Consider the following 12448-nt stretch of genomic DNA (forward strand, 5'->3'; position numbering starts at 1 on the left):
GGATCAATCAACTTTACTTAAAATTGTAAAAACCATTTACTTTAATGCTCTATTGGTGAAGATGCTTTTTCTTTAAAAGATTTATATCTCGGTACGCCTTTTTGTTTAAAGCCATTACTTAATATTATGAACAGTTGCATTTTACAATTTTTTTTTATCCTACCATCTGGAAAAAGGCAATTATAAAACCCTTAGCAAGGATCAGTAATTTCATGGAATTCAAAGACCTCAGGCCTATACTGCCGAGAAAAAATGTGATTAAGTGCTCTAAAGAATGTGATTCAATATATGCCCAAATTTGTTGCTGAATAAATTTTTTCAAGATTTTGGATACTAACAAATCTTGAAAAAATTTATTCACCAACAAATTTGGGCATATATTGAATCACATTCTTTAATTCCTAAATACCAGGCAGGTTTTAGAAAGAACTTAACATGTCTTGGGCTGTTAAATTTTAGCAGAGCCTTCGATACTATAAGTCACGAAATGCTATTAGCAAAACTTTATTATTCTAGATTTTCCTGTGATGCAGTAAATTTTTTAGGTCTTATTTAGCTGGCAGAGCTCATTGCGTAGTTCTTAATAAGGAATTTTGCACTGAAAACTCCCGTAGATACACCCGTAGATACAAGTTACCACATTGTATCTACGGGTGTCTCGAAGGTTTCATTTTGGGCTCATTGCTCTTTTCTTTATATGTTGCTGACATGATATCTTGTGTAAAACACTCTACATTACAGCAATATGCGGACGATTCCCAACTATATCTTTCGTTTTCATGCCAAAATATTCCTATAGCTTAATGTCAGTTTAATCAGGATTTAAAAAGTATTGATAACTTTTCACAGGATCACAACTTAAAATTAAATGCTTCCAAATCTTATACAATAATACTGGGTTGTGGCAAAAATGCTTTTGAGGTTTCTCCTAATTTTCATGTACAAATTCGAAATGTTCAGTTACCAATAGTTAATGAGGTGAAAAATCTGGGCGTGTATTTTGACAGTGGTATTACATTTCAAACTCATATCCAAAATAAACTTAAAATTGCATATAAATGCCTAAAAAAACTATATGGTCTAGAAAACTATTTACCATTTAATATTAAAAATTATTTATATAATTCACTGGTTCTCTCTTTGCTCGATTATTGTAATGTTTTGTATTCTGATTCCTTAACTGAAGCAACTGTTTATACAAAATCTTTAAAACTGCTATATGCGTTTTGCATTCAAAATACCATTTAGGAATTATGTAAATAACAATCCCTATTTAAATAACAATTTTATTTTGAAAATGAAAAATTGAAAAAAATATCATATGTACACCTTTATATATAACATTTTAAAACTGGAGAGCCTCTATATTTAATAAATAATTTTAAAAACCATCTTCATATGTAAAACACTAGATTTATAAATTTATTTAGATTCTCACAGCATAGAAACACAAATTTTCAAAAATCTTTTGTTTTTGTAGCCTCTCAACTTTGGAATAAATTGCCTGAGCATGTTAAACAATTTTCAATAGGAGTATTTAAAAAATATATTCAAAATGACCTCCTTGAAAAACAGCAATGAAATGCCTAATTTAATTTGAAATAATTTGAAATAAATATAATTAAGATGTTAAAAACCATGAAAATGGCTGTATACATTTTTTTAAAGGGCTTTGATATTCGCTTGCCTCCATCTAAAATTTCTTTACAAGTATCATTTGTTACATGCCACGTTTTCCTTTGCAGTCCTTGCGCATCTACCTACCATTATTATTTATTCTACTGCTAAACAAAAAAAATAATTTTTTTATTAAAAAGAGTACTTATATTGGTCAGGTTAATAGTTATTATTATTCTTTGTTTTTGTTTATTATTTTTTTTAAAAAAAAGGCCTTGCTACACAGGTTTGCACCTATGCTAACGGTTTCATAATTGAGGCATGGTCTTATTTATCATAATGGTTTATTTATTGTAAATTGATAATTATGTTTGTAATTTTATTGATAAATAAATTTATTTTGAATTTAAATTTAAATTTGAATTTAAATGTCGATATTCTAGGTCTTAGCGAACTTAGATAGTCCAGATCCAGGAAAAAAGAACTAACATCGAATATATTCACTATTCCGGATAATTCAATAACGCTCATAGATCCGGAGCAGCAATACTTATCAGGCACGAGGTAAAGGGGACCGTTGTAGATTGTGTACCTCTCAATAATCGGATTATACTGATAAAACTTCAGACCATACAATTATACACGCCAACCAATGAAGTTAGATGGAGGCAGAGTTTGATTGAACTTTTCATCTCCAATTCTTTCTTTCACCATCCCAGATGATTGTATACCTCAATAGCACCTAGATAACTAGAATAGAATAATACGAAATCAGATAGATTACTTAATGACTGGCTTCAAAAAAAACCTCAGTAAAAACATATCCCAGAACAGATTTCCGTAGTGGATCACAACCCGGTTGTTATAGACTTACCAGGAATTAAAAATATTGGAATACCAGTGATGTATAAGGAGATAAAACTTTTTCACAAGGTCAATGAGGGGAAAGTGTAGAAAGGCAAGGGTTGTATTTGTCGAAGGTATGCCGAGAAATTGAGAATTGCAACAACAACATGATTCCTTTAACATGCACAAAAAGGTAAAAGAGCTGACAGGAATAGAGAGAAAAAGCAAGTGGAAATCCTTGGAAATGCGAATAATAAAAATATAAATAAAATCGAAGAAAAATTAAAAATATGGAAGAACTGCGTAGAGAAACGGTTTGATGAAGACAGAAAGAAGGGACCTACTATTACAAAAAGCAAAGTCATCCATGTTATAAAAATTCAGAAGATCAAAAAAGCCATAGGATTAGATAAACTACATGCAGAGGTGCTAACATTATCGCAAACTAAGAAGGCAAAGGCCAAGAGCTTATAGTTGAATTATTCAACACCATCTTTAGTGCAGGAAAAATCCCTTTCGAATGGCTCAAGTCTATCTTCATGGATATTCCAAAAAAGCCAAATTCCAATAAGTGTGATGACTACCACATAACTAGTCTAATGTCCACGTTCTAAATATATTTCTAACAATATCCATAAACGGATTTACAAGAATACTCAGTTCATATTTAAGAGTGGACTCAGCACTCGAGAAGCTCTTTTTTACTTGACGTGCTAATACAGAGATGTATGGACATAAACCTAGATGCATGGCGTTGTCTCATTCACTATCGTAAAGCATTTGATTGCGTCAGAAGATGCTAGAGAGTATATCAGCAATCAGGAGTATTTAAGAGAGATATTAAAATAATAATACAGCTCTACTGGAGCCAAACTGTGGTCAAAGTGAGAATAGATGGAAGATTTCGAATAATATTTAATAAAGTGACTTAAATCTGCATCACTAATATAAGAGAGGCAGACGCCACCGTAATCCTAGAAGATAACAAATCAAACTTTTATAAAGTGATGGACCAGATTACACAAAACAGTGAATGATTCGGACTACACAGGAACACTTCTAAGAATAAATTAGTCGATTTCTCTATATAGGTACATATCACCGAAATATTTATGATCAATGACAAAAATATCGAACAGGTATCATCGCTCAAATATTTTGGAACCATAATCAACTTGCTGTGTGACCCGTAGCATTCTATAATATAACAACCCAGGAAAATCTTCACCAGTTCTTTACCAGTCTTGTCACGAAATCTTGTTTTGGATAAGTCAGAACTCCTGGTTTTATTTTCTTTATAAATATTCATAGGCAGTTTTCCTGACATTTTTGAGAATAAAATTCAACTAATTTACATTGTGAAAATCGTAGCCAAAATACCAGAAATATAGTTTCAAATTATACTCTATCCACAAAGTAAACTAGAGATCTGACTACGAAATATACATTTTTAATGTAATAAAAATTAGACATATTTTACAGATATGCTAAAAAGTTTGCAATTAATTAGCATACCAATTATTTTGGAAGGTTCTTAACATACATTTTACCATACTAATATAGTAAAGAGATTCAAGTATCTCTTTCTCTTACATTCTCAGTTAATAGACAACTTGACACTAACCAAATTTTAAGTTTATTTAAGGTAACGCTGAGCTCGAGCTTCAGACAATAATTCAGTTACTAGTTTCTATAATTCAGTTAGCTACAGGCTTAAATTGGACTTTGCTTAAACCCAGAATATTTAATAACTTTAGTTTTTAGCGTCTTCATTGATCAAAATTAAAGGTTTTCCATACTTAATAAATAATGGGTTTGAATGGGGGTAACGCATCAAAAATATACTCCACGCAATTAAAGGGTGCAAAATAATGTCAAAATATTATATTATTAATATAATTATTTATTTATATGCATTTTTCTGTCTGCATTTGTCAATATATTAAACTTTTTAACACTCAATACTTTACCATATATAGAAAAGGGAAATATCTGGAGAGTTAAAAGCTTTTAAGGAATTATATGATCCACATTCCCTATTGCCAAAATTGAAGGGAAAGCGGAAGAGTATTTTCCATAGTTTTTATCTCTATACCTTGGTTATCATTAATTATTTAAATGCTTTAGTAAAATTAAATTATTAACATCATACCCATTTAAGTTATGCCAATAATATACTTTACCACATTTATAAAATAGAGAAAAACATTGAAAATTAGAAGCTCCCTTTAATGGAGTATAACATAATTCAAGCTTCCTATCAGAATAATTTGGTAATGAAAGATTTCTCTATAGGTGTCCTTCATATCTATACTATTAATAATTGTTTAAAAGCTTCTAAGCAACACAGCCATTTAAGTTATGCTATTAGTATACTTAATAATAATAAAATAAAAAAATAAAGCTTTTAATGAGGTATCACAGGACCAAGTTTTTCAATTGAGAAAAGTTAGAGGTAGATAACCTTTCTATAGATTTATGTTCCGTTAGAAATAATTTATTTATTCCCACCCTGTATAAGTCCATTATTTCTTACAATTTTTTTCTTAATTATTACTTGCCAAATCTATCATTTAATAATCAGAAAAGTTTCTTTTTCCAGTTTTCATCTTTGGCATGCAAGTAGTTTATTTAATTTTTCAGTTTTTCTATGATCCGCTTTCCATATGTAGCTTCTTTAAAAAATAAACTAAAGCCAATTAGAATATGTTGATTCTAAACTTTTATATAAGCTTTAATATAAACAATCTGGTTAACTCTCCTTACCTACTAATGCTATAACTAACTAAATAACAAGAAAAATTTACTTTAATTTACCTTTTGCTCTCGGTTTTGTCTGTAACTTCTGGACGATATTATCATAAACTGATACATTCCCCACTCCTGAATCTTTAACCAGCTTTTCCTTGACTGCGATGCATATTTTATTTTTCACCAGTAAATCCTCCAGAACTTCAAAGGCCTGAAAAAAACAAACAAAAACGTGACACGACGGGATTTTGGGTCGGTTTTACTTTCAGTGTAAAATTAAATTTGTTCGGTTTGTTTTTGAGAAAAAAAACACGGATTTGTTGAAAGGGTGTGGGGATGATAAAAAGGTTCGTATTTGTTACACTTTTTTTGCCTAAGCTGGGATTGAAAAAACAGTAATTGAGTTGAAAGGGTACAGAAATTGTAGGTAATTTAAAGCTTTTTATGAACTTGAAGGGTATAGAATTGGGTAAATTAAATAACTCAGAAATTAATAATTTAAATTTTTAGGAATAATAAAAAGAGCGAAATAGCTTTTAAGGTTATGCTAATAAAGCACTTTATTGACACATCCTTAATGGTTAGAAACACTGATTGTAATCATTAAAATTATAGGATAAAATTATAATTTAATTTAAGGGAGAACACCATAGATTTTTGATAAATAAGATTCATGATTTATGGTTATTTTAAATTTAAGTTCGATTGATAAATATTATTTGGTGTAAAGTATTTATGTATGCATTTTAAAATTTCCTGTTTTTAAAATATTCCTACTTCATTTTTCTACCTATATATACATATTTAGGATAATTTAACCTTGTTTAAGATATTCAGATATATTTTTTTTATCATTTTCTATTTCTTTCATTATTATTTTTTTCCAAGAAGTGCTTGAAATAATTGAAAAAAATCCAGATAGTTCCAATTTTCCACTTTTTTCTTTTAAGCATTTTTTCAGGGAAATTTTAGTTTTCTTCTTTTAATACGTATGGTTTTGTCAAACCGTCTGTTTGTTCTCTGTTAAAATTTTTTTTTTCTTGTAGAGTTGTCATCTTAGTGGTAGTATCGTGCACCAAATTTGGTACTTCGGTGCATACTGGTTTACAAGCTATTGAAGAACAAATGAGAAGTATTTATTATAAAACTAAAATCTGACTGCAAATAATCATCGGTCAGCGCTTGTTTCTTGCCAATAAACTAATCGATTGACATTGACTTTATTGACAATTATTGACGTTTGCAGCTCTTACACAATTGCCAAGTTGCTGGTTTGTAGCGTTTTTCATTTGTACGTGCATTATAATATCTGACGAGGTCACCAATTGCAATCGAGACTGTACAGGTAATCTTTCTTAACAGCATGGCACCTTCTAAGGCCAACCAAGGTGCAACCAAGAGCGTTAGAGATAGTTCCTGATCTATTTCATGTCGTACTTGCTTTTTATGATTCCATAAGGGTTACTCTAGCCCAACTATTCCTGAATTTGACAAAGAAGCTACCGTCTAGAATAAATCCAAAGAAACGTCTTGGACTTGTTACGTATAAGTAAAAAAAACCTCTTAAACAGTCAGTAAACAGAATTTGAAATCAAACACTCGACGTTCTATTGATGCAGCTGTCCCATTTTTGCCTAACAACTCAAAAGGTACAAATGGACGAAGCTACCAATAAGTATCATTGCAAGCTATAATGAACAAACTAGTACAAATTGAATTAACTTACTTAAATTTTCTGCCCAGATTTGAAACCCAGCGAATCAATGACGAATTTGAATCTTTTCTAAATTAAAACTAAATGTGCCTTCACAAGAAAATGCTAGTAGTCACCCTAATAGTGATGGCGCCGATATCCATGAATCTCGAATTTTTCAAGAAGTTTTTAAACAGCCTAAATATGACTGCTACGAGCAGTCGGTGAAATCTGTGCAGAGAGGATTTTTCAAATATTTAGTCTTTGGTGTGTACCCTAAACGTAGTTCTAACAATAATATTATGCTTGCTAGATTTAGTGAAGCTTCTTTAAATGTACGTCGGGACTCTGAGTTCGCAAAGTTTCTACACCAACTTCTATAGACTAAAACTGATTTTCCTTGTTTGTTGCAACAAATATATTTCCAGGTTCCATGCATATGCACCACATATTAATCTATCAAATATTCCTAATCAAAATCCAATTTACAAAATGTGCAACAACTTATATAAAATTTCCCTTACCTTATTATATTAATTGTAATAGTCTCCCAACTATAATTAGGCATTTATATGAGGCGTGTTTCATAAAGCTTCACTTCATTTTTAAGTTTTATAATCATATTAATTTCTAAAAATGTAGTTATGATTTACATAGTATTTATATTAGTGTCAAAGGTATAAAAAAATATTAAGGAATTTGTCTATTCTCAAGTGTAGGCAGTGTAACATAGAAAGGGTTTATAGAGAAAGTAATTTTTCCACACATAACCTTTAACCATATTCTAGTCTGATGATGGCAAGAACATATACTCAAATGCATCACTCCGGACATTTGCATTAGCATTTTATTTATGGAAATAAAACTCATTCTATAAAACTTTTTTATTTTCTAAAATAGAATTTCTCGTAAATGGATAGCTGCTTGTAAGATATGTATGGCTTAATACAATAAATACATAATAGAGAATTAATTCCTTTCGACTATTAAATATGAATTTAAAATGCTTTGACACTCTCTAGGCAGTTATTAGTTAGGCATTTTTAACTAATTAAAAAGAAAGTGTAAACAAATAACTAATCTTTGATGACTACGAATAAATATTTTAACTAATTTAACACTTTTCAAGTTAAATGTATTGTATGTTAATTTCGTGCAGCGGGCGCAATTAATATTATTTTTTAAAGCAGTTAAATTTTTTTTACAATACTTAAAAATTAAATTAAAAAATTAAATAATTTAAAAAAATATTTTTTGTAGGCAGATAAAGTCATAATTTTGTTTGTTCCAGAAATTTTAATTAAAACTTGTTAACTTCCCACTTTATGTAAATTTGCCCATAATGAAAATAAAAGTAGGTATTTATAGACATAAGATAAATAAATGCATATAAAATCTTTTAAGAATAATAAAAAAGGCACCATACTTATTTAAGTTATGCCAATAAAAAACTTCATTATAGTTAAAAAAAATAACTTAATAAAATATAAGTTAATTTTTTCCAATCTATTAATCGAGTATTTTAAAAATTTAATTCTATGAAATTTCAATATATTCATTACTGAGTACTTATGAAAATATAATTTATACCCTTTTATAGAACCGCAGCCAATCTATTCCCAGAAATGATGATTTTCCATTAAATTGAAAAGGGCGTTTAATTATTTTATAAAATAAGCTATAATATTATTTCTAAGGGAGTAAAATGGGTATATGTTTTCACAGAGCGCAATCGCTACTATATTGCTGATTTTAGCATACTAATGTTGATTTAGGATAGACAAGGTTTGACTAATGATAAATCATTAAATAAATAATTGGTCTTGTCTATTTTCTATTGTAAGAGTCTATACGGTAAGTAAGAATCAATCGTCAATAAAGTTAAATTTGTTAACATAGGCATAATAAAAAATTACAAAAACCAAATATTCTTATTGCAAATTTAGGCATATGTATTTCATTCAAAAATAGATACTAAAGAATTTCTTTTTAAGAAATTAAACTAAAAATATAACAAGTTGCTTAAAAGTGAAGTACTTGACTAATTATTAATAATTAAATAAGACAAAAAACGATAAAAAAATAATAAAAAACACTAATTACATGTTACATACTAATTTATTTAGATAAACAGATTAAATATGTAATAAAAAAAGTCTGATGCCCATTTAGGTTATGCAAATAAAATACTTACCACAATTTAAAAATTAATTACTAATACTGCTACTAGTTTTTTATCCAATTATTTACCCACGCTTATGTTTATATTAAAGATTAATTGATTGTAGCGCTTATTAATTCTCTTAAACCTATTTTTAGGATTATAAGTTTTCCATTATAAGAGTGTTTGCCTTAATGCATGTAATGTTTGTGGGATAGGCGTTAATACTTTAAGAAAATAATTTTATTTTTATATATATACAAGTTTCAATATGAATACATTATTCCTGTAAAGCATTTCTGTGTTTAGTTGTTTTCTAGAGGCTTAAATTGAAAAATATTTAAATAACAATAATGGTTCCACCTATGAAGAGACGTCTATACTAAGTAAAATGTTTTTGTAGTATAAATGAATTTAAGTGATTATTTGTAAATTGTAAATACAACTAAGTTATATTTTTTTTGTCGAAGCCAAACGTAATGTAAAAGTTAAGATGTAGGATTTAGTAATTTGAAATATAAGGAAAAAACATGATTACTTAAAGTAGAGTAGTTCAAATACATTTTGATGAATACGTAAAAATTTTTGGCCCAGATTAAATTAGGTGGAATAATTGTGTTATGACTCGTCTTATAAAATAATTTTACACTTTATGTAAGAATGCTATGCCAATAAAATACCTTACTATGCAAAACACTTTTCACTTTTTTTCACGTAACTATTATTACGTTACTAAATTGTCTAGTTATGTTAATTTAAAAAAAGTGTTTAATGGTATACATACTAAACTTATATTTTATTCGAAATTATAATAATTTTAATTTTTGTAAATCAATTAAATTAAGTATCAACAAAAAATGAACAGTAAAACCTCAAAGAACAAAAAACGTAATGAGCATATTCATCATTGATTTATAACATTTATTTAACAAACACCTGACAGGGTAATTACATGTAAAGAGGGGAAAAAATACTAATCGATTAAAAGAGGTCAAGGAAAAACAGCAGTAACAAAACGTAAAATTATTATAGATTTAAATATTATATTTATTAATATATCGGGCATGAAAAAACATAGAACAGACTAGTCATATTAGAATTGATAAAGGTTGTATATTATTCCAGCTGAACCCTCAAAACTTGTTTATTTTTTTTTGTAGAATTAACAAATGAATCCAAGTCCATCCTATTCAATATCTTAATACCATTTTGCACTGCTAGACTTATTTAGAGCAAAACAATCACACTTCCTTAGTTTTAGATATAATTTTGGAATAGGAAACGAGATCAAATCTGTAAAGGTACAGTTCTGATATTTGGTAAATTAACCACATCACAAATAAATATACACTGAGTTATTAATTGATAGGACACTTTCTGAATATTAAATCTGGTGAGCACGCTATCATAGGAGATCAGTATTAAAAATATAGGATATATGCTATTTTATTAAAAGTTAAGGAACCCTAACAATTTATTCTAAAACTTTTCTATTTCATAACTAAAACATTTTGTTTTTTGTTAAGACCATATTATAGCACTATATTTTAGATGTGGTCTCATAAAGGTATTAAAAAATTTTATATGTATGAGAATTTATCCAATTTTTTGGTATTTCGAATAATAAAACCCGAAAATCTACAAGTCTTTTTAATTATATGGGAATATAATATTTGATGTGCACATTAAACTTTAGATTATAATGCAGTGTGACTCCAAGATCCAAAAAGTTATCCTTAATTGCAACTTGATTATTTTTAATGTAGTAAGATTAACTAATTGTATTCAGAAGACGTTTAAAAGTAATTTTTTTTATATTTAAGGAAAATTTATTATTTTAAAATCACTTCACCACATTGTTTAAGTCAGTCTAAAGTTTTATGTTGTCACCCTAAATATGTTAAAGTCTAACATTTCCTATTAGACAGACAAGTATATCAAATTTAGTGATATTCAAATACTTTAGCAATAGAGTTAAAAAAACAAATAGGTCTATAATTCTCTATCAGATTGTTTTTGCCCTTTTCATGTAGTGCTTTAATTTGCGTAGAAATTTGCCCGACTTTGTAAAGATTGACAGTTAATTAATAACTTACATATTCGCTTTTTATTGCCTTTTGTCTCCTTTTCGAATTTATCCGAATTCATATAAAGATTTTTACAAAAGTTGTTTGATAGATGCTTTTTATGACTACTTTCTGTATTAGTCTCTTTGTGCATTGTATGAATCTGCCACTATTAAAAGCAATCGACAAATCAATAGTCAATCATATTATGCATACTCATTTATTAAAATAATCAGGTTCAATGGCTAGTAAATCATTCCCATTTAGGTTATGCAAATAAAACACTCCAATATAGTTTAAAAATGACTACTAATATTTTCTGTGCCTTTTTATGTTTTTTTTACTGAATAATTTTCCTACGTTTATAGTATTTTTAGCAGTTAATTTATTATAGCACTTATGCATAACTTAAAGCCATTATCAGAAATTGACTCAGCCTATTTTAATAACTTGACATTTTTCATTACAACAGTGCTTGCTTTATTACATTTAAAATATGTGGTATAAACCTTATCGTTTCTAAAGGGTTATTATGTTTTATTATCTATAAGTTATAACCGAGCCTAATGGGATTATTCCTGTAAATGATTTGTGTAAATTTTTTGTAATTAGATGTTTGCTTAGGAGTATATTATGCGAAATATTTAAGTTATAATAACCATTCCACTTAACGTGAGGCTTTAGGACTGAGTAAGACTTATTTGTTCTAGCAAAAAATAAATTTTAACAGTCAACTAATTACTTTCTACTTTTCTACAAATTACTTTCAAAAATAATTAATTTTAGATATATAACTGAAAATCCACGGAGGCCAGGAAGATTATATTTTTCTGCTCTAAATAAAGTAAAAAAAAATATATTTTGTGGTAAGATAATATTAGAATAAATTAAAAATAAACCACGCTTAGTTTAATTAAAAATTTTAAATCATTTCAAAAATATGAACTAAATAATTTTTTATGAAGTCTTAGAATTAAAGTTTTTCCATTAAATGTATATTAATTTAAACGTTTTTAATATAAGCCAATATTATATTTATTTGACAAAATTATAGATGTTTGCCATTAATGTAAAGGCTTTTAATAAAAATATAGTATTGGAAAACAAAACATAAATTGCTTTTTAAATACATCCAGATCCCTTTAAAAAGTGAAAAAAGAAATTATGTCCATTTAAGTTATGCCAACAAAAACCTTTACCAGGCTTAAAAATATTTATTATAAATGTACAGTTAATTATTTTTAAAATTAATTTTGGTAATCTCAGTGCTTTTAAAACGAGATATATAAATGAAAATTTCTATACCCAAATTTA

General features: G+C 27.8%; 1 protein-coding gene across 1 annotated transcript in view; it reads right to left on the bottom strand.

Annotated features, from left to right (window-relative positions):
- LOC126746648 (metabotropic glutamate receptor 2-like) overlaps positions 1-12448 on the bottom strand; it is a 593383-nt gene that overhangs the window by 173662 nt on the left and 407273 nt on the right. The window contains exon 6 of the mRNA XM_050454987.1: positions 5281-5425. Within this exon, the coding sequence (XP_050310944.1) occupies positions 5281-5425 (145 nt within the window). The remainder of the gene's footprint in view (positions 1-5280; positions 5426-12448) is intronic.

The sequence above is a fragment of the Anthonomus grandis genome, chromosome 17, assembly GCF_022605725.1.
Source record: "Anthonomus grandis grandis chromosome 17, icAntGran1.3, whole genome shotgun sequence".
NCBI classification, from domain to species: Eukaryota; Metazoa; Arthropoda; class Insecta; order Coleoptera; family Curculionidae; genus Anthonomus; species Anthonomus grandis.